This window comes from Prinia subflava, chromosome 4, assembly GCF_021018805.1.
Source record: "Prinia subflava isolate CZ2003 ecotype Zambia chromosome 4, Cam_Psub_1.2, whole genome shotgun sequence".
Taxonomy (NCBI): Eukaryota; Metazoa; Chordata; class Aves; order Passeriformes; family Cisticolidae; genus Prinia; species Prinia subflava.
Genome location: NC_086250.1, coordinates 59,662,979 through 59,685,871, shown reverse-complemented (window position 1 = coordinate 59,685,871; position 22,893 = coordinate 59,662,979). Strand labels below are relative to the sequence as shown.

At 39.8% G+C, this 22,893-nt stretch overlaps 1 protein-coding gene across 1 annotated transcript; it reads left to right on the top strand.

Moving 5' to 3' along the window:
* The first annotated feature begins 94 nt into the window (after positions 1-94).
* On the top strand, positions 95-20,961 carry ERGIC2 (ERGIC and golgi 2). Its single transcript, XM_063396860.1, has 14 exons — positions 95-234; positions 2,511-2,656; positions 5,403-5,511; positions 6,944-6,990; positions 7,969-8,039; positions 8,599-8,639; positions 9,359-9,460; positions 10,907-11,002; positions 11,765-11,820; positions 12,760-12,858; positions 13,991-14,088; positions 17,322-17,484; positions 18,336-18,415; positions 19,066-20,961. Exons 2-14 carry the CDS (start codon positions 2,551-2,553, stop codon positions 19,129-19,131), a joined length of 1,134 nt encoding a protein of 377 aa, XP_063252930.1. The 5' UTR covers positions 95-234; positions 2,511-2,550; the 3' UTR covers positions 19,132-20,961.
* Positions 20,962-22,893: the final 1,932 nt, after the last annotated feature.

Sequence of the window (22,893 nt, the reverse complement as noted above, 5' to 3'; positions counted from 1 at the left end):
CGGGCCGCGGCGGCCGGCGCATGCCCGAGGCGCTGCGAGCATGCGCGCAGGGGCGGGCCGGGCGCGCCGCCGCTCCCGTCGGCCCGCGGCTCCCGCCGGGCGTCGGCGGCGGAGCGAGCCCGCCCCGGCCGGCGGTGCCATGCTGAGCGGGGCGGGCGCCGGCCAGCGCGTTGCGGCTCGTCTCGCCCGTCTGGCCTCGCCCGCGGCGCTGCGCAGCGGCGGCAAAAGCGAGAGGTAGGGGAGGGCGACGGGAGGGCGGGGGCGCGGCCTGTCCCGTCCCGCGGCTGCCCGGTGCGTGGCGGCGGCGGGGAGCGCCCGCGGCCCGCACAGGTGTGTGGTGTGCGCTCCGAGCCGGCGGCCGGGGCCTCCCTCGGCGTGGGAAGCCGGGCCAGAGTTCCCGGCAGGGGCTTCAGGCGTGGGGCCGCTCCGTGCCCGTGGGAGCGGTGTTGGGACGCGCCGGTGGCGGCTTCGCTGCCAAGTTGTGTGAGGAAGCGAGAAGTGCCCGAGCCCCTCAGCTGGATCGGAGTTACCGTGGCTTCGAGCGGGCTTCTGGCCTGAGTGGTGTTTGTGCTGTGCTTTGTCCCTTATGTATCGTAAATAATAATAATGGTAATAGTAGTTTCCTAACGCAATTTGCACTTGGATTTATGTTACCTTACTTTCATAGCAATGTACTCCAAATGTGTTGGTGTGTCTGTAGTACATGTGTGGAGATGGGCAGGGATGGGATCAGGCCTCCATCTGGATTTGTAGCTGAAAGTGAGTATGTTTGTGTGGGATTAAAGAAACCAATGAACGGATTTCATATTTCTAGCTGGATTACAAAAATCCACATACTAACTGATGTAGGGTGATTTAGAAAGTTTTTTAGTAAAGTGCTCTCAAATTCCCTATGTTTATCTTGTGCCTCTTTACGGTGTGCCCTTACACATGAGATAGGAGGGAAGATAACCCGAAAATGAACGGGTGCTGTATTGGCTTCGTTGCTATAGATCCTGCGTGGGATAGCAGGCAAGCCCCGCTGGTGTTTCCTCTGTGCTAACAAATGTTATGGCTTCAGTTGTGTCCAAGCAGCTGCTTTGCCATATCTGTGCGCTGAACTTTTACTACTTGTCCTTGAACTACTCCGAGTTAATTCTTTAAAACAGTTACGTGGTGTAGTAAGGACAGAACCTTGCTTCCTGATTTTTTTTTTTTATGCTGTATAGCCAAAAGCCTGTTCCAGGGCTTCTCTGCCCACTCCAGCTGGGGTTTCTTTGAATCGACACACACGGTACCATTTTGTTGATCTCTGCAGCCTGGCCAAGTGCAGAGGCTGTGTCTGAAGTCAATTCGTGTAATGAGAAAGTTGCAGGCATAGATGATTTTTCTTGTGTGAGTTTCAATTTCAAAGCTGAGCAGGCTTTGTACCATGCCATAACAAAGTCTACTGCTTTGTTATGGCATGGTACAAAGCCTGCTCAGCACCAGAAGGGGGCAGAGCAGGGGATAGATCTTGAGTAATTTCACTAGGACATGCCAGAGACTTGATGTTTTCTTGAAGCAGGGTAGATGAGTTCCCAGATTTTTCTACAAGATGATGAGAGCGGTCTCATGTGTTGGCAGTGTTGGTTAGCTTGTCCACCTTATATTATTTAAATAGGGAACCATAAGGTGACATTCTCAGAATACAGTAAATGCATGATAGTTTTCATAGCTTCAGAAATTCCAGGGTGAAGTTCAGCAGTTCCCCAGAAGAAAAACAACAGCGTCAACTTGTTAAAACTTGCAGTGTATTGGCAGGACCAGGCTGTGAGCATATTTGCATGATTTGGAAATGGTTTAAGACAGTATTTCCAGGGCAAGCTGCTTTTTTCCTGGGCAAGCATCCTGCTGCTTGACATGACTCCAAGCAGAGATCATGTCATGTACAGAAATGATTCTGAAGGATAGAGTTAGGATTTGATCCATAATTTTCTTTGGGAAGTATTTTTATAGAGGAAAAAAATGGTCATTTTATGATCGCAATATTCTGTACCTGTAAAAATGGGAAATGCACCTTTTCTTTTCCTTTAAGCTGTAGTTTGTGCCCACGTTGGTCAAATGTAGGAGCCCAGAGCAGTCTGACATCCTCTGAAGTTTATGCAGCCTATTAGATATTTCCTCCTAAGCCAGTGACTTCCATGCACTGTCAGGTCTGTTTAGCAAATTTACTTCAGGACCAAGTTTAATTTTTTTTAAAATTTCAAATGTGATGTATTCACTACCAATAAGAACTTAATTGAGAAAGAAATTAATCATAATAATTAAATGGTGAATGTGCTGGATGTGGCTGGACTGTAAGCAGTGGTGTCCAGGCCAATGTTAACCTTTTTCTTGAAGCAAGAGTGACCATCCAGTTGTCTAGAGTGTATTTTTGGAAAACATGTTTCTGGGGTTTGAATGGTCTTATTATTGCTTTATGTTAAAGCCAGTCAGTTTGAGCAGTATTGCTTGTGTCTTTTAATCACAACAATTTATTCTCAAATTAGAGGGAATATATGAAGGAGGAGGTGGAGGAGTCTGCTGAAGATGAGGCGACTGAATCGGAAGAAGACCTTGAATTTGATGAAAGAGCTGGATGCCTTTCCAAAGGTTCCTGAGAGCTATGTGGAGACTTCAGCGAGCGGAGGCACAGGTGGGCCCTGTTGAGATGCTGGTATTGATAGAAACTTCAGCATGAGGAGGACAGGCGTCTGTGTTCACTTGAAACTAGCCAAAATTGGTTTTTTTAATTCTTTGGTTGACTGACTGAGCTCATCCCCTTCAAGTAAAGGCATAGTATCTTACCCAAACAGGTGCATCTATCACTTGTCTGAAGGGAGATTTTTGTATAAAGCTGGTGACACTCAACCCAATGTAAAGGTTAAAAATAAAAACTTCTAGCCAGTCACAACTGGAAATGCACTGTGCCAAGGCTGTGATAAAACTTTCTCATTTGTTGTCTCACCAAGCTCTTTACTTGGTGTCAGGTTTCTGGGTGAGACTGAGTGGGCATGACCTGAAATGATGGTGGGATTCAACACTCTGCTGTTGCAAAAGTAGAAAAATATTCTCCAGAGACAGATAAGTTGAGCATCAGGATTAAGAGCAGTTTTCTAAAGCTTTTCTCTTGAAGGTGTACTTGATTTTAAGAGTAAGGAAAACCCTTTGAATAACTAAACACTTTAATCCAGGACGTGTGTTTGTACTGTCCCTATTAGTCACTTGAGCTTCTCTGAAAAAGCTGGAGCTGTAAAAAAAGACCTTTCTTTATACATCTGATCATAAAATTGTGTTAAGCTGAGTTAGAGGTAGCCTGATCTGAAAATAGTGACTTCTCTTGGACTGTTGGAATTATTTGCAGATAAGAAACTGCTAGCACTTAGAAGTGGAGGACAGATATTTCTCATGTGTGATTATGCCTGAAACTCAGTTGAATAAAAAGTTCAGGAAGCAATTGCAACCTACAGATAAGCCTTTGAAGCTGTTGTGCCACTTACAGTGTAGAAGTAAATATCAGAAGATTCTATATTACTTTGCTGTTTCCTCAAGTGCACTGTTAATAATTAAAGGATTATTGTATGTAAAATAATCTCTAAGAAGTGTTTAAATAATTCTTTGTTAATGTTAGTCCCAGTCCCTGAGGAAACAAGTGTGTTGTTTCTATGTTGTAATTTGCATAAAAACGCCAAATGCTTTAAAAATCCTTTTTTTTTAGTATAGCACCATCCTTCATGAGACATTTGCTTGATGGATGGTGCCTTAAGGATTTCTCAATACCAGAAGTTACTTTAACATTCTTTGGTTTTATCCCAGTAGCCTTATGAATGACAATATAGGATTGTCTTTTTCTGTACCATTATGAAATCTGAATATAATATTCCTGTTTCATTCAGGATTAAAGTGTCAGGCTTACTTTCTGATGCGATAGGGATCTAAAACACACCAACACTATTCTCAGATTTTCATGGCCTTCAAATCCATTGCAAAAGAAGTACTGGTCTCTCAGACAGGCTGAGGCTCCAGCTCTGGGGCTGGGAGACCCTTCAGGAAAAAAAGTTCTTTTAAGACTTTATTTTCCTGTTCAGATCCATACGTACGTTTGCTCAGAATTATCTGGAAAGCAGCCGTGGCTCTAATTGTATTTGTGTGGCTCTGGATGGCCAATATGGCTGCAGCATTCCTATGGTTCCATATCCAGGGTGAGTCTGGCCCGCTGCAGAAGGAAATGGAGAGCCAGAATAATTAACTGATTAGTGCAGTTGACATGAAGGGTTTCCTATGTGTGATTGTTACATAGTGTCAGCTGAGAGCTAGAACTGGAAACCTTGCTGATGGATACAGCAGTCAGGAGGTGCTTTCCTGATCCCCAGGGACAGTGCCTTTATTCTCTGCTCCCACCTCTGCCTTGTGGAGCGCTGTGCAGGGAGTTGAAGCCTATCAACAATGAGCTTGTTTTTTTCTCAAGCTGCCCTTCACGGATTCCATAGAGATATTCCACAGAATGTAAATGAAAAAACCTACAGTGCCAATAAGCTGTACAAATTACTACTGTGCTCCATTGCTGAAGTGTTAGCAAGTTTATAAAAGCCATGATTTAATAAAAGGGGCATAGCAAGTGCTTCTGTGCACCTGTTACTGTGTTTCTGACCGTGCAGCACGGTGATGTTCCCCTCGGCATTGTACAACTTTGCAAGTGTGAGGAGTAGGCTACCTTGGAGATAAGTAAAGCATGTGTACCACTAAAATACACCAATTCATTTTCATCCTAAAAATAATTTCAAGTTCTTCACTCATTGGTAGAATGGATAGCTGTCTGTTGCTTGTTGCCAGAGGAAGACTTTTTTGAAATATTGGAGTGGAAGTCATGACTATGCAGCTATACACAAGTAATATAATACATCTGATTTCTGTTATCTGCTAGCTTCTTGAGTCTAAAACTTGATATAAAAAAAATGTTATAAAAACTTAACTTGTAGACAAGTGGAGGCCTGAAAGGATTTTAAGGTGCACTTCCTCCTTCCTTCGTGTTGGAAGTTAGGATTGAGTTTTCCTAGACCATCCCTGAAAGTGATTTGTGTGTGTTTTATATGTGGAGGAAGAGCTGTTCTGTTCTTAAATTTTTCATACAGGGATTTCACAACTTCCTAATCATTCCAGTATTTAATTGTATTTAAAAATTACGTTCTTGATGCAAAGGTAGGGCTTACTCTTTTCCAATCCTGTCTAAAAACAAATACCATCAGTATGAAAATAAGAGCAGCTTTTGGATTTATAAATTAAAGATACCAGTGTTGTACTAGTAATGCTCAGCTTCTGGAGTTGTTAGAATTTTGTTCTGCTTATGTTTCTGAATAATATTTCTCACAGTCTGAATTTCTACTTTTTTTTCCTCTGACCAGTTTCTCTGATAGCATTTACAACAATAGCTTTCCTGACTATAATGGAGTTCATGGTGTACCAGGACACATGGATGAAATATGAATATGAAGTAGACAAGGATTTTACTAGGTAACATCATTTGTTAGAATTCTTTTTAACGTGTTACTTGCCTGCATTTCAGGAAAGAATAGATTTAAAATGTTCATGTGACTTGAAAGCAATTTATAATTGAAATTACAAATTAAATACTACAGAGATTTGATTTTTCATCTGTTGATTGTTTTGGGGCTTTTTCTTCTGTGTAATCTATGAAGAAGATAAATTGACATTTCTGCAATGAGGAAGTCAAAATAGTATAGGTTTGTTACTGAAGGAGCTCCCTTAGGAATTAGTTGCTAACAATTCAGAGACCATTTTAAGATGTAACTTAGCATTAGGTAGATAAACCCGCCAGTTTTGGCTGGAGGCTTTCTCTAGTTCATACAGTCAGTATGTTGCCATTGTACTTTGTGCTGCTCAGAACTTTGACTGCATTGTTAGAGGTTGCCACTGATTTTGTCTCCGGATGCACCCCCCTGAAGATTCATTTGGTGATGTTTTCATGTGCCTGTCAGGACTGTGTGTATCTTTCTACCAGAGCTGGTCAGGCACCTGAGTCCCTGTGAAGTTAATGCAGATTTTGTGCCCTGAACACCTTTAAATGTCATGTGTCTGTGTTGTGGTTTGACACTGGCCCATTGCCAGGCACCCACGAGGTGAGCTAACTGAAACTGAACTGAAATAACTTTAAAGGCTGCTCGGGTAGTTGCTGTGGTAACAAGCTAAAGATACATATATTAATTGGATGTCTTGTACATCAGAAGTAATGAAGGTTTCTGTAATGAAAAAAAAAGGAAAAATTTAAAGGAGTTGCATCAAAAGCTCAAATGTAGTAAATCCACTCAGCTGGGATTTCACACTTAGGTCTTTGCTGAAGTAGGTTATATCACACGGGAAGGGTGGTCTGCCAGTTAAGAGACTGTTACGGGATTTGGAGTATGTCCTACTACAGATTCCCCAGTTTGATTGTGGGCTAATCACTCAGCCTGTGGTTCTTGACAATTGGAACCAATGGAGATTGGTATAATTTTAACTGTTTTTCTCCTCTCCCTGTCTGACCCCAGGGTGGGCCAGTGTTGAATCCCTGATGTGATTTGCTTGTGGTCAGCTAATTCCCAGAGGAAGCTCCCTGAGAATAGAATCCTATGACTGTATGAGGGGGTTTACTCCTTATAATTCAAATGACTTCTGTGAAACTAACATGAAAACCAATAGGGAATGCCCAGAATGTTGGGGAATGCCACACACTCACACTTTTGGTGTGATGGAGGTTATCTCTTAAGTTACAAGTGCTTTAACTTGCTCTAAAAATCCATGTTACTTTACCCAAATTTTAAACAGTATTATATTTATACATATAAATTTTGGTACTTGACTGTCTTTCTACAGATAGTCTGAGATTTTTTTCTTGATACTTGTATTCAGGGTTGCTTAATGGATTTTTGCCTTTTTTTCTTTCCAGTAAATTAAGGATCAATATTGATATTACAGTTGCCATGAGGTGTCAATGTAAGTATTCCATCAATGAAAGTGTTTGAATACTTTAAAACCTCTTCAGGGAGCAACTATATTGCTCACAATGTAGTTGGATATTGTTCAGAATATTTTACTAGTGTCATTTCTTCTGATCTTAATGGCATGTAGTGATCTTGATGGCATATGACTCATTGAAGGAATTAGTAAGAAATGTAAAGAATATCTGTGCACTCTCATTCACATCTCACAGAACCTTGCCTTGTCTGTCAGCAGGAACAGGATCTGTTGTTCAGTCTCTCATTAGCTGAAATATTTTAAAAGCTCATTGTGAGACACAACTCAGCAGCAGGAATTTATAACAATTTCTATTTATTTGTGAACTTGGGATATATTAAGCTGGTCTACTATTTAACAGCAGTGAAACCATCACATAATTTCATCCTCCTTATGAACATTAAAGGCAATACTTAATATTATTTTGACATAATTTAGGTAATGAACTTTTATTGTGTTCAGTCTTACTTTTCCTGGACTGAGAGAAGATAGAATACTACTTCTACCAGGAATGCAAGAAAATTTTCAAGATTCACTTTTTTGGCTAGCTTAAACCTTGAATTAATTGTATAGTACATCAGTGGTTCTTTTCTTGGTTTTTGGTTGGTTGGTTGGTTTTTTTTGAAAATAAACTTTTATCCTCTGTTTTGGCTAGTCTTGATCTCTGTTCTAGTGCTTGTAAAACAGGAGAAAATATATATGCATAGCAGATACTAGAAAGCTTGTATGTGTGGTTCATACAACTTCTCTGTAGGTGTTAAATCAGTGGGAAATACTGCAGATCTGAAGAGTTTTTTGTCAGTGTCCATCAGCTGATGTTGAAAGTTAAATAGGTTGAAGGAACAATAACATATACTGACGTTTATCACTGTAGTGTGAAACTTCATTTCAACTTGATTTTTTTTTGCTTGTCCTTGATCATCTGTGTGACTTCATATTTCTCCCTGTTTAAAATAGATGTGGGGGCTGATGTTCTGGATTTAGCAGAAACAATGGTCGCCTCTGCAGATGGGTTAATCTATGAACCAGTAAGTTGATTCTTACCTTTTTATTTAAAAGTTGAATTCCTCTTGGTGCAAAGCATTACTGGGCTGGTTTGCTTGTGTCTTCTGTTCTCCACCAACCTCTTAGAGAAATATTCTGTAGTTGATCTCTTTTGGCCATAGCTTCTGGGTATATTTGAGCATTAGTTGCAATTGAATTTATTGAGTACATTTGTGTTAACAAATATTTAGGTTTGAACTTATGTTACAAACAGATGTTACTAGTGATCCTCTAATGAAGTGTAGCAGGTCTGGTAGCTTGTCTTTAGTGCTTCATGAGGGATGAGCCTAGAAATAAGCAAACTGCACCTGGACCCTTGTCTTGCAGAGATTGCTCCTTGGCAATTCTGGGTGGGAAGGGACAGAAATTTTTATATTTGAGTACAAAATGTATTATTTAAACTGCAAAGTCCTTTCATAAACTACTATGTGATACCAAGTGTGAAGTTGATTATAACTCTATACCCTCATCCCAATTTTCTTCTGGGTTTCATGGAAGAGATGCTTTCTGTATGTTTTATTAGATGTGTTATTTTTGTTTCAGGTACCGTTTGAGCTCACCCCACAACAAAAAGAATTACAAAGGTAAAGCACTGAGAGGCATGTTTATGGTTTGTATTATTTGTACTGGAAGTGACTTTGAAGTACACCAGAGCTACACGACACAACTATGTCTTGAGTCTAACAGCTCCTGCTTGTAATTTAAGAATGCAAGCTTGCAAAAAATGCTAAGTTACTTTGCTTTCCTCATTATTTAAGATCTCTGTTATGGAAAAAGAAAATTGGCTTTGGACTTCCCTGTTCAATGGTGTCATACAGTTGCAAGCCAAGATGTATAGATTCACTCAGCTTCTGTTTCCAAATGAATGCTTGGTAGCACAAATTAAAATCATGGAATCAAATGTGTAAAACAGATATCTAAATGTCAAAGCTGAGCCATTGGAACAAATTGGCACATTCTTGCAAAAGCAAATTAATTATTCCCTATGACTTAATTGACACAGTGTTTATCAATTTAGTATCTTGGTGTTGTGCGTGCCCACTATACTGATAGCCTTATAATAGTACTGAAGCTTATTTTGGGGGTCTGGCTAGTTTTGGTATTTAGATAATACACTGTTGGGAACACCTGAGCTTTAAATTCTGTATAACATATTATCCCCAAAGTTTAATGTAATGCTTTATTACTGTCATCAACTTTGCTAAGTTTCTGATTTGCAACCTGCAGTTGAAGCCAGTAATGAATTGTGAAGCTAGATTTTGTTTTACTGTTGCATGTGTTCACACTTGTCTCCAATTTTTAGGATGCTGCAAATAATTCAGAGTAGGCTGCAGGAAGAACACTCTCTTCAAGATGTGATATTCAAAAGTGCATTTAAAAGTGCTTCTACAGCACTGCCACCACGGTAAGAAAAACTGGGGTTTTGTGTCATTATTCCCCTTTCCTCCAACCCTATGAATTAACATTTTAATGTGGTTATGATTCCACCCCACCCTCAGAAGATAAGGTTAAAAGGTCTCACTGCTTTTTAATGAATTTTAAAATAGTGTACTTGAAACTTGCTTTGGAGAGCTGTTGTGTTATGAAAACTTCTGGGGTTTCCAAACTGGAGAATGTTTCCATGTTTTGTGTGTGTGCTTGTGTACACATAGACAGAGTAAATATATGCACACACCTTTTTATTCCATGTGGTTTGATGCCTTCTTCTTAATGGGAATTAGTAATGTCAGAGCAATACTAAACAAGGTCTTTTTTTAAAACTACTTTTCTTCTAGCAGCTTTTAAAAGCAGTGCTGCTATTACCTGGGTCGTAATGCTTCATAATTTTAAAAGAATCAACCTTTGAATACAAATGTGTTTTGTTAGTAAATTCCTGTGTCTAAGATAGCGCTCTTAAGGTTGTATGGGAAACCCTTATGGTTTTCACTTAGCTGTTAACCAGCTACTGAGAAGTGTTAAAGGATGAGTGCATAGAATGTTTGGTCTGCTGTATCTAGATGCTATGTGATTTTATTTTTCCCCCTAAGGGAAAAACACTTCCTACATGAAAGCTGAAATTCTCTCCACTTAGAAACAGCACCAAAAAAAATCCCAACCTGAATAAAACAAAACAAAACAAACGCCAAAGCTGCCATACACACTTCCTGTGTTGTAATCTTCCTGTCTGAGGATCAAATAGATTTTTTCTTCCTAAGGCAAGCCTAAAGATGACTCAAAAAATCTTTTTTTCTCATTTGCTTGATGTCTTCAGATTAATTAAGTCCTTCTGGACCTTTGTGTTTTTTGTTAGTGCAGTATCTGTACTGTTAGTGCAGTATTTATGCTTGAGATGTGTTGAAAAACATATGGTTTCCATCTTCCTCTAAGGAGCCGATTTTGGAAATAAATTTTTTGTGGACATCACAACAAGTGCAGAGTGGAAGCTTTTGTAAAAAATAAAGTTGAAAGCTCTTCTTGCTACAGTGTTTTTAGCGTGACCAAAATGTATTTGTTTCTGTTTATTGTAGCATTAAAATTTTCCCATTGAGCCATTTTTGGTAGCAGGAAGTGAGAAAATAAAAATCCCTGGGGCGGATGTTCTCTGTTTGCATGTTCAGATATCACAAGCCAGTCTCGTAGGCCAGATCACTGAATACAAGTTGAATGAAAGCTCCTTGTTTTCATACAAACTGACCTGTACTACTTTCCCTTCCTTCTACCATTTCTGCTGTAATTCCAGAGGAATACAAGGACAGGTAGATGATAATGTTGTGTCTTTATGCTTGGAAGAAAAGGTCTAACTGTACTGCTGTTATTTCTGCTAGACAGTGAATATTCTCAAGTACTTTCAATATTGTTTTTATTTAAACAGGGAAGATAATTCATTACAGTCTCCAGATGCATGCAGAATTCATGGTCATCTCTATGTCAATAAAGTGGCAGGGAACTTTCACATAACTGTGGGCAAGTATGTTCTGTTCAATTCCTGAATATAAAAAATCCCTTGACTTCTACATGCTGTATAGTGCATGTATGTATATGTGCTTTTATACTTCAGTTAAGGACTGGCTTTTATTGACCTTCCTTTACTCATGCTTGGTATTTTTTCATGTAATTTATTACCATGTAATACCTATTCTTGCACTGTTAGTTTTCTTCATAAATTACCAAAACCATGCAGTGCAGCGCATTGTTGCATGTAATGTAGTCATTATGAATTTCAGTGTTTTATAGGATGGAAACTCTTGAAAATTGCTTTGTCAGAGAGCAGATACAGAGTGCAGTTAACTTGTTTACTCATAGAACAAATATGGTCAAACTTTAGTTAGTCACTTGAGCAGTTCTGCTGCTTTTCATATAGTAGCACTTGGTGACTCTTCCAAAAGCATAGTGACTTGATGAGGTTTTGATATTTCTAAAAATGCAAGACACTAGTTTTGTGTAAGAGAGTTTTCGTGAGTCCAAGATTCCTGACCTTACTGTTCAGTCTGTCTGTACTTGACAGTAATAAAAATGTCATATTTGGGTTTTATATAGATGTACACAATAGATACCAGTTTTTAAAACACACACATATATATATATGTTACATATATTAAGCATTATATGTTATGTTATACATATGAGGATATGTACATATTTTATAAAGTATTTATTGAAATAGAGAAGTACAGGTGATTTTTGTACATAGTCCTGTGTGGATTCATAAAACCTTTGTTGCTTTCTTCAGGGCAATACCACACCCTCGAGGCCATGCACACTTGGCAGCCCTTGTAAGCCATGAGTGTAAGTTCTCTGCCATCTCCATACCTACATGATTCATTTCAGTCAGACTGCTGTTCAGGTCATGTTAGGTTGCTGCTTTAAAGATGTTCTAGCTGTGCAATTGCATTGCAAGAAAAAAAAAAGCAAAGAATATTCTTTGCAGTGATCTGACTCCATAACAATTTGCTTTCATACATTTAGCACTATTAGGATTATTTTTAGGTTGCTTCTATAGTAATGATAACACTGGAATCTCAGATGTACTTTGCTGTAACATAGATACCACATAAAATTCCTGTATTTCAGTCCAAACGACCTCTTTCCTTGAAAGGTTAAAAATTTCTGACCTTTTTCCTTAGAAACTTAATTTTTGGATTATGAGCCTATATATTAAATATGTGTTGCTGCCTTACTTCATGTGAGGCAAAGGTGACTTACTGTGAAAAATAAACTTGATTAAACAATTGGTTAAGCCTCCAAATGTCTGCCCATGAATTTATGTTAACAAAACTTTAATAATTTTTTACACCTTAACTACTTGCAAAATAGGCAGTGTAGTAACTTGGCAGCTGCCTCATACTTCCTCTGTACATTTGATTTACTAAATTTTAGTATCTTTTTAATGCAATTGCTTACAAGAACATGAACTGTAGAATAATATAAGTATTTGGCGAACTAGAAATCCTCTGTTATAAAATTGTAACTGTTCAGCTCCACCATTGATTCAAATATAGTTACAATTTGGTTCAGAAGCTCTTCTCTAGAAAAAATTAATTTTTTTGTTAAATATTTTGGATTTGCGTTTTCTTTGAAGTGTGAATAGATTCAATGATGTGTACAGTAGCGTTTGGTAAATGCATTAATTAGAATATTTCAGTTTCACAAATGGGTGCATCTTTTTCTCTTCAGTACAGGGTCTCATAATTTAAAAATGCTTAATTTCTCTATATTGTCTTTCAGCTTATAACTTCTCCCATAGAATAGATCATTTGTCATTCGGAGAGCTTATTCCAGGAATTATTAATCCGTTGGATGGAACAGAAAAAATTGCATCAGATCGTAAGTGTTGTGTGTTTTAAAAAAATCTTGTTTTGTTGAGTTTCCCAATAGCTACCTTGAAAGTATTATAATTTTTCATAAATGTTGTGATTGAGAAGGAGCATGTCAGGCTAAATTTGGTAGTGAGCAATGTCCTGTTTAGTTATCTACATGACACCTTAAATGGGCATTTCTTTCTAATATCTGCTTTGGTGTTCTGTGCTGTTTCCTTGAAGGTGATTTGCAGATTTTTCCAGGTTTGTTACATTGAAGTTACACTAGTCTGACCATATTGCAGCAGTATGTTACAGTGGAGAATCATAGATCTGATTGTTGTCATGAAAAATAAGCCTGATTTGATTTAAAAAACAGCACCAGGAGCCTTGGATTCTATCCCTGTATTTGGTTTGTCCCTTCCACTGTGCGTTTTGTGAGACTATAACAGGATGGGTTTGTGTAGCACTTTGTTTCCTCATGTATAAATAAAGGGGAGTAGTAACCTGCCTCATCCCACCACTGGCATTCCCTGTGAGAGTGAATCCCAGAACCTTCTAGAGCTGCTGTTTTCTCAAAGCCAGTTGGTTCCTTGGCTCTTACAGCCACAGTGGTGTAGTGTAGTTGAAATAAATTGCTTCACTCTATTGGTGTTTGTTCCCTTAGGGAATTGCACGAAGAGCAATCAAATGCATGAGCATGCTGATGTCTCTAGAAGTGTAATCAAGAGAAAATCTGTAACCAGTTTAGAAGGGCTTCCAGCACTTTAGATACAATTCAATAACCAAATCTGTTCAGACCACTCTGAAATTTGTATATATCATGAAACACGTGACAGTGTGAAACTCGTTCTAGAGCCCTGGAAAATACCACCTGTGTGTTTCATTTGAAGCTTTGAGTGGCCTGAGCTTAGTGAGTCTTTTCATTATGTGGGAAAATGTAAATTTCTGAGTATAAATGGGACATATGGGTCTTTTCCATGGAAACTAACTTTGTGCAGATGGCGCTGAAGTAGTTTTGGCAGTGCTGGCATTCCTTGAAGAATATCCCTAGTGCAAATGGCTTAGCTGATTTATTATTTCTTTGATTTATTTGCGAACATCTCAGATGGTCTTTGACTCTGTTCCTGATTCAACAATAAGATTTTTTTTTTTTCTAGACAATCAGATGTTCCAGTATTTTATCACAGTTGTGCCAACCAAACTTCATACATACAAAATTTCAGCAGAAACTCATCAATTTTCAGTGACAGAAAGGGTAAGTAGAAGAAAGGAAAAGAACTATGGAGATAAAAAATCTAAAAGTGATTGTTCATAACAAAAGTTCAAATGTGAAAGTAGTACCATGGTTTTAAAAAGTACTCTAGCATGAAGAGACTCTTTGTAGAACATTCTAGTACACTAGATTTTTTCTGTAAATCATACAGCAGTGTTGGTAAAAAAAAATTATATAAATATATATATATATATGCTTGGTGACACATGCAAACTTCTATTAATGTTCTGCGTCTGTAGATCTGGAGTCTGGTATTAGAATTAATGATAGAATGTAATTTCCACTTCACTGGATGCTAATAGTAGTGGTGGTGAAATCCTCCAAATTTTAGGTCTGTAACCCAGTGTGTAGCTTTACAACTTGCTTGAATATCCTGAACTTGGTTGTGGAGTGTGAGAAACAGAAACAGGTAGTTTGTATGAAAAACTGATCACACAGTAAGTGTCTCAGCTGTCTTGTTTATCTTTGTTGAACCACCAAGTTTAATTACTCTCAAGCCTAGAGAGCTTCCACTTCTGGGATTTGAGAGGCTTTTAATTCTGAATCCATAACAAGGGTAGTTAATGCAGCATAGTATATATCATAAAGTTCTAATTTAAAGACTAGGAAAAAAAGTTGGATGTACTGGCTACATGTCTTATTTTCAGACACTGAACTCTGTTTTCATCTTTTATTCAAAAGCCAAAAAAAAATTCTTTGCGAAAAGTTCAATTAAAAATGACAGATAAAGTGAGAAGTGAGAAGACAGCCTTGGGTTGAAAGAAAATGTGGATATTACTAGGACAGCAGTTCAGTGTATTACAGCTTGTGATGTTCTCCAAGGGAGAATTTATTTCCTCACCATTCCATGTTGTGCCTCTGAAAAATACTGAGGTAGGGGAACTAGGATAGAGGGGATGTCTTGGTGTTCAACTTTGGACTGAAGGGAAAGGTTTGCTCCAAAGCTCTGGACTAAAGAGAGGATGAAGAGGAATTCCATAATGCAGTATACTCCCACCTCCTGCTGATTTTGCAATCTGCTTTGTGTTTTCTCTGCACAATCTGCAACAACTAAGGCGTTCCTTAAACTTCTGTATGTCAGTCGCAGTTTATCTTATTCTTGTTCCTTTTTTTCATCTTGTATTCAGTTTTTCTCTCTTCCTGTGTAACAGTGGTTCTTTCAATCAACTGTCCAGTCTAAGTTAGCTCTTCAGTTTTTTGTGGGGAAGTATTTTTATAAAAATTGCTACAATGACAGGTTGCTTGGGAGAAGAGCCTGTGAATAATGGAGTAAAGTGTCCATTATGTACTTGTTTGCTCTTGCTGCCTGTTGCCTCCAAAGCTGATTTGTATTAGATCTTGGGGAACCAAATACTCCTATTAGATGAGCTGGGAAAGGTTACTAAGAACAGCTATTCACTGAACACCTTCGTGCATTTATTTTGAAAGAGTACTCACATGGAGATGTGTAAAAAGGTGGTCAGACAGCCACGGCTCAAACTTGAATGCAGTGAGATTTAATTGCCAGTGTTGGGCACATGGGGAAGCAGAGTTTGAGAGGTGTGGGCCAAATCTTCTCCACTGTTCTTGATGGTTGACCTACTGTAGTTATTTATGTTAAAACTATTTAATTCTAGCAAGGCTTCACTAATGCAAGGTTAGTTATTTTTAGCAGATTTTACCAATCCAAAGGTAAATCTTCTGCAGCAGTAGAAGCTGGAAGCAGATCAAAATGGTTTGCAGAAAAAGAATTCTGTTTCTTTTAAGGGTGGAGTTTTGTGTGTTCTATTTAACATTCATATTCTTTTTCCACTGTTCAACCTCAAAAGACCAGTAAGGCTTAGGAAAATAATAGAGGAAAAGGAAACAAAAGTAGAGTTTTGTCCTTTGCCAGTGGCAAGGTTCTGTTTAACTACCGTCAGTCTTTTCCTTTTTGGTATGACTGATCATCCATCTCCAAATGCTGACAGTTGTCATGCTTTGAAATATGGAAAGCATTTTCTACTGGTTGGTTTTATTTAACCATTGCAAAGTTTTTGGGACCTGATACTGATACGTTATTTTGACATCCTTTTAATTTTGGTGTGGTAGCATAAACAGCAGTATGGTTTTTGGCAGTGTTAGCTAACTGAAGAAGTTGCTTAACTTGTGTTTTCCAAAGTGGTATTCTGCTTTTTATTTTGTATTATATTCTGCATGCTTTTTGAGGATGAACTGTTAAATATACAGGGAAATGGAGCTGTGATATGTTGCTTTTCTGTTTAGTCCTGCTTATCTTGTCTTCTCTGTTCTTACTAGCTTAGGCGTGGCTGTGTTTGTCTTCAGTCCATTATGTTCTTTTCTGCTGTCCTTAGATATTTTCAGCCAGACTTACCTGGCAGTGCATTTATCAACACCTTTCACTAACAACAAAATTACAGCAAACCTTTGAAAGAAGCTTGTCTTGAGGTGTGTTCTCTCCTGAAACCTTTTTTAAAAAGTAGGTATTTATAGCAGCCACACTCTCCTCTTTGGTGTCTTCTGGTTTGAGAATTCGGCAAATAAAAAGAAACTAGAAATATCTCAGATTAGGACTGAGGTGCTGGGTAGTCATACAGAATTTGAGGTGTTTATTTATTTACTGAGGTGTATTTCTTGCTGTGTGACTCTTCTCTGATAGGATGTAACTGACAGAAAGTTTGAAAAGAGGCTTTTGCCAAGAAAGGTTGGACTAGATGTTCCTCGAGGTGCCTTCCAACCTGGTATTCTATGATTTATATAAATCCTCTGGGCATTCTGTCATTGCTAAGGCTGTTCAGCAACGTAAATCTCATTAAGGTCTCATGCTGAGTGAAGTGATTCATAGTGGCTAATAAAGCAGGAAGAGCTGTGGCAGGTATTCCACCAGTGTGCTGGTAATGCCAGCTCTGTGGCATTATCCTCATGGACACCAACACCAATCCAGTTATAAAAGTCCTCTTGAAAGGACCACGTGAGCAAGCCTTGAGAGAACAGTACCAAAGCACAGCAGTGAATATTGGTATGCAGAAAGGCAGATCAGTGACCAGGAAAGGAAATTTTTAGTTCGTGATGTTTGACTTTTAGAAGGTACTAGTCAAAGTGACCTTGATACTCCGCAGTTTTCTGTTCATTGCTAATTCTGATTAAAGAACTCTTTGTAATTCCATCTAGTAGGACTGATTTTCTTATGACTAATAACAAGTGTGATTAACAAGTGTTTCTGTCTTTTCTTTCAGGAAAGAGTAATTAACCATGCAGCTGGCAGCCATGGGGTATCAGGAATATTCATGAAATATGACATCAGTTCACTTATGGTGACAGTGACAGAAGAACACATGCCTTTTTGGCAATTCTTAGTGAGGCTCTGTGGCATTATTGGTGGAATTTTTTCAACTACAGGTGATTATCAGTGCCTTCCTTCTTAAGTTCTAACACTTTTTTTTTTAAATCGTGGTGATTGCTATGGATCAGTTACAGGGAGTCATTTTAACAGGTTTAAGACAAAGTGCTCGTTTGTGTGCATTAAAGTGTGCCATGAAAGCTCAGTATTGGTGTCCCAATATGGCATTTCTGGTGTTCTGAGGGCCTGTTGTTTCCTTTTTGGTAACTATAGCAAAGTTCATTTACTTCTGGAAGAGCAAGGCTATATCTGTATATAGATACCTATGTATATGTATGTACACACACAGATACTGATACTCTGTGTATTTCCTATTGTTGGGATCCAGTAATTAAATCAGTGAAAAAAGTTGAGATAAAATTTCCATCTGAGGTAATTGGGAAGATGTTTATTGTGAATGTACTGCTGGATTTTTTCATCAAAGAAAATAAACTGAGTTGAAAAGGCACAATTCACTTACTGGTCAAGACACAATAGGGTATCTGGATTACAAGTTACTTCTTTCCTTAGCTCTCTTTAGAAGAGATCTCAGTAAAGAGGCTTCAATCCAAGAGCTGCTTTTCAAAATAGATATTTCTGTCCCACACAATGTCTTTTCATCCATGAAAGATGGCAGAGGGAATTATGTTTGCTTGGTAGCTTTGCTTTCTTGATGCATTTCAGAATGTTAGAATTCTCCCCTGCCCTGCCCTTGATATTTCCATTCTTAATGTTAATTTCTCAGTGTTTAATGTAGGGGTTTACTGCACTGTGTCCTTTCCAAAGTATGGTGCATAGCTTTGTTGCAGTGTTTCCATAAATAATACACTTTTACTACTGGTGACAATTTAAATCTTGTCTGACATTGCAGGAATTTTACATGGCTTTGGAAGATTTGTAGCAGAAATTATTTTTTGCCGTTTCAAACTGGGCTCTTACAGATCCACATCGGTAAGGAAAACTTCCTCTAAGTATTTCTCTAAGTGGTACAGCTGAAGATGGATGATAAGGACAACTTTGGGACTTGGTCCCAGGAGAATTTAAGATATTTGCAATAAACCCTCCCCTTGACATGCATATTAGCAGAGATTCAACAGCTTTTAAAAATAGTTGAAAACCTAAAATGTAAATAAGCAGAGTTCTCTAACAAACTGAATTAATGCAGCTGAGTCTCTTAGATGTCCTACATTCCCATCATTGTCCTTACTATATTCTTTTTATTTTCATATTGCTCCAAAAATTACACATTTCCCAGGCCTGGTCGGTCTTCACCTTTCCCTTCCTTAGGCAGTAAGAGAATTGCTTCTCTAGCAACTTCTTGATTTTATATTACTTTCATTTTTCCCCATTTAAACCTGTGGATAGGCTTTGAGACCTCTGCCTTTCTCTCAAATTTGGTTGAAGTTTGCCAGCTGACAGGGTTATGTGAGTGGGGAGAGAGGAAAGAAGGCAACCAAATTTGTATAATAGTTCTATGAGAGGCCAGGTAAAAGGCATCCAGGAAATGTCCAAGAATAAAGAAGTGTGTATTTTTGAGGAAGGAGGGTGAAGATTCTGTTTCTGGTCAAGCCATTAATAGCACCTTGTTTTTGTTTCACCAGGTCCCACTTCCTGATGGCCACACAAGCAACCACTTACCTCTGATTACAGACAATAGTACACATTAGCCTCCTGAAAAAGTTTTTTTTCTTCCTGCCTGATACAGACTTTTTTATAATAAAGAAAACATTGTGCAATATGCTGAGACAGTGCTGATGGGCAGCAAAAAAATGAAGCTTTTACAAAAAAACCCCATCCAACAAAACAATCTGTGCAAGTTTTGTCTTTGAGTGCACGTGGAGACATAGGAAATTGTGAGCCCAGTGAGGTGGATGATCTTCTGGGGAGTGAAGGAGTGTTGCTGCCAGTGCATTTTTCGTGGTTGAGCTGAACATCTTTGTGGTGGCTACCCGTGACCACGGAAGTGTCCTAGTGATGCCTGGGAAGGCTGCAGGCCCCAAGGAGGAAAGAGCACAAGTGGGATGTGTGGAAGGGCTGGCAGCAGCCACAGAGGGACAGTGATAGAGCTGGAATTTCTCTTGACTGTGCAAATGGGGGATTGGCTTTTCTTGTTCTTTTATAATGCTGGGGCTGAGGGCTAAGAGGCCTTTCATACAGCTGGGGAGCGATCCTAGAAAATCCTAAAGAAGAGAAATCCTAAAGAGAGTAAGTAAGGTGGAACCCAAGCCATGATGTTGGTCACAGCCACTGCCTTTCTGCAGCCCACCATTCCTTAGTGAAAGAATCACGTGGAGCAGAGGAGTTCCTCTGTATTTCCACACAGCCACTGTGCCAAAAGTGTGAGTGTCACTTCTGGCATTGGTATAGAAGAGCCCAAGGACTCTGAGAATGCGCTCCAGCCTGCACAGCTTTTAGACTTGGAATAAGAAGCCTGTTAAGTAAGGCATTTGACTGTAGTTTTGATAAAACACAAGACTCCCTAGTAAAAAAAGCCATGGGAGCATCCTGGAATGCTGGAAATGAAGAGGGGAAGGGAGAAGGGGGCAAGAAGCTGCCAGTTCAGGCAGTTGAGAAGTCTGCTAGGCCAGGCAGGGAGTGTGGAGCTGTTGGTAGGTGGCTCCAGGGAATCTGAATCATATTGCTGCAGACAGGTAATGACAGCATCTGCAGAACTAATCCTTGCTGTTCATGAAGGTTTTTGTAAATTAAATGAAGAGAGCAATATTGTATTGTAAATATGCTGCTGAGAAAGAATGTTTTTAATGCAAATGGTGGTTTGAGAAATGGAACATCATGTTACTGCTGAACTACTGGTGTACACCTGTGGTTGAACAGTTACTCCACCAGTGTAAAAATTATTAATATGATTCCTTCTCAGCAAAACTGATTTAATAATATGTTAGAAGATGATGCTGATCCTGGCCTTACTCACCATGGAATTAATATTTTAATTAAGAGGACTAATTACAGAAAAATAAAAATCTCTGTTGTGGTGTCAGATTTTGCTGACTTCCATTAATGTACTTTATAGGACATTTGGACTTTGTGGACAGCATAGTGTTAATAACACAGCTGATTTGCTATGCAAAGAGCTTCCTAAAAAGAAGTGAAATAGTAAATAAAATGTGGGGAATAAGGAAAGACTTCGTTGAATTTGGCTACTGAGAAAAAAGTTCAAGGAAGCCAGGTCCTTGGGGATGACAGCCAGGTTTGGAGTTTTCTCTTTTGTGCTTTGTTTTTTTAACATTGATTAAAACTCCAGCAACTTGAGAAACACTTTGGTTCCCATTTCTCTTTGGTGTTTCCTTCTGAGGTTTCTTTCCTGCTTCTGCTCAGACTGGTTCTGCTTTGGGCTTTTCCTAACACTTATTTCTTATCTGCCTGGAACAGACTGTACTGGTGGGAGAGACTGATCTCAACTGACTTTCTGTAGAAGAACTTTAAATGTTATTTTCTATTCTCACATAAAAGAGCCAAGGAGCTTGATGTGTCTTAAATCCTTGTGTGGCATATTCCTGTTGTTTTATCTAAAAAAAGCTTGTGTGAGGGCTGGTTGCTAATGGAAGAAAATTTATGATCAGCTTGCAGATGTGAGGTGCTGCATTGCGGAGTGAACAGGATCCATCAGTTGGCCCTGTGCTGTTTGCTTTCTCTCCACAGCGGGTTTGGTAGCTGGTGCTGCTCACCCTGGTACCGTGTGTTGTCAGCACCTTAACCAGCATGCAGGGAAGTCCGGGAGAAAATAATAGCTTATTGCAGGGGCTTTTTTTGGGTCACATTTATTTGCATTATGCAAAAGTGAGTGCAGGATGAAAAAATGGCAGGAATGGGTGTCCCAAGGGAAACAGAAGCCCAGAGGTTAATTTATGTGTATTTTCTGAAAGGGGGATAGCAGATTCAAATACCATTTCTTGGGTTAGGAAAGATGGTCAAAATGATCTATTTTTGTCCTTCAAAATGGTGAAGAGAGAGAGCCCAGGGGAATAAGGTGTGTTCACAGCACACCATTTGCAGACCAGTGTCTGGCCAGCACCTCTTCCCCACCCCCGGCCAGCGTGGTTTGGGTTGTGTCCTGCTGCTGCCCTGCTCCCCCGGGGAGGGGCCGTGTTAGCAGGGCCCTGGCACTGCTGTCTCTGACCTGGAGGGCTGTGCCTGCTGGGGGTGTCCCCCCGGGCCCTTGAGCCTCACCCCGGTATTGTGGGAAGCCAGTGCCAGCCCCAAGGGGTGGGGAGGGATGGAAGCAGATATTGCTCCAGTGATGGTTTTATGGCTGAAGGGGAAACACCAATCTGGGTTTTTAACAGAACAGACCATCTTTGGCCATGTCACCTGGGAGCCAGCATCACACAGCATTAACAAGAAGTTGCTATAAAATCTCTGAGTTACGATGACACTTCACAACTGTGTTCCTGGGTGTATTTCAGTAAAGATTTCTGTTTAGAGAAAGGAAAAGGCAAGACTGGCCAGCCTTGACACTGCAGGAGTCCCTCAGTAAGGGGTTGCTGCTGCTCTGTGGTACAGCAGAAGGTGGGATGAGATACTTCAGTGGGCAGGGAGGTTCTTGGGGCAGGTGGACAAGGCAGCAAAAGGGAAGTGGCAGGACAGAGACAGGCTGTGATCAAAACCTGCAGCTGTGCGAGAGAACATCGGGGGAAAATTGATCACGAGCTGAGAGAAGGGGTAAATTAATGTAACTTATGATAATAATGATAGTGCTTCTAGGGGAGTGTGCTGTGCTCTTGAGTTGTGTATGGGGGGGCTGTGGTGGGTGTGGGTGGGCAGTGTGATGGGGAGGCTGTGGGAGTCAGGCTGGCATGGATACCACTGTACTTTATGTCTTTCCACCTCTGTTTTGTGCATTGGTGCCTACTGCAGGACACACCACAAGAAGACAGTGAGGTGGGTATAGGAATGGAAATTTCCCTTCTTCAGGCTCTTTTCATTATTTTCCCTGACTTTTCTAGCAGATGTTCTGGAGCTCTTGCTAGTAGAGAGATGGGGAGAAATGAGTGTCTGTGTCTGTAGCTGGAAAGGAATTAAGTTGAGAGATATAGCAGACACTTGGCCTGCTATAAAAAAAACCAAAAAAGCCCAAGCTGCTTCCCCCTGAAATTCTCATCCTACCTATTTCCTAGAAATGGATAAGTAATTTGAAAGAAAATTCCCCTCTTTCCTCTCAAAAGCTCTGTGGTGGGGCCCTGTGCTGCAGGTCTGAGGCTCGGCCTTTCTCTGCAGCCGCTTGGCTCTGCCTGGGGTGGCTCTGTGGGGTGGTCCATGGCAGGACAGGGACATGTGCTGATGGAGTCAGTCCTGCATGGAACTGAGCAACGGCTTCCTGTCCTGTGCAAGATCTTTTTAAGCTTTTCAGGGACTGATTTGACAAACCAAGCCCTAAGTAGAGGGCATAGTTGCTTAGGAAGGGTCAGAGG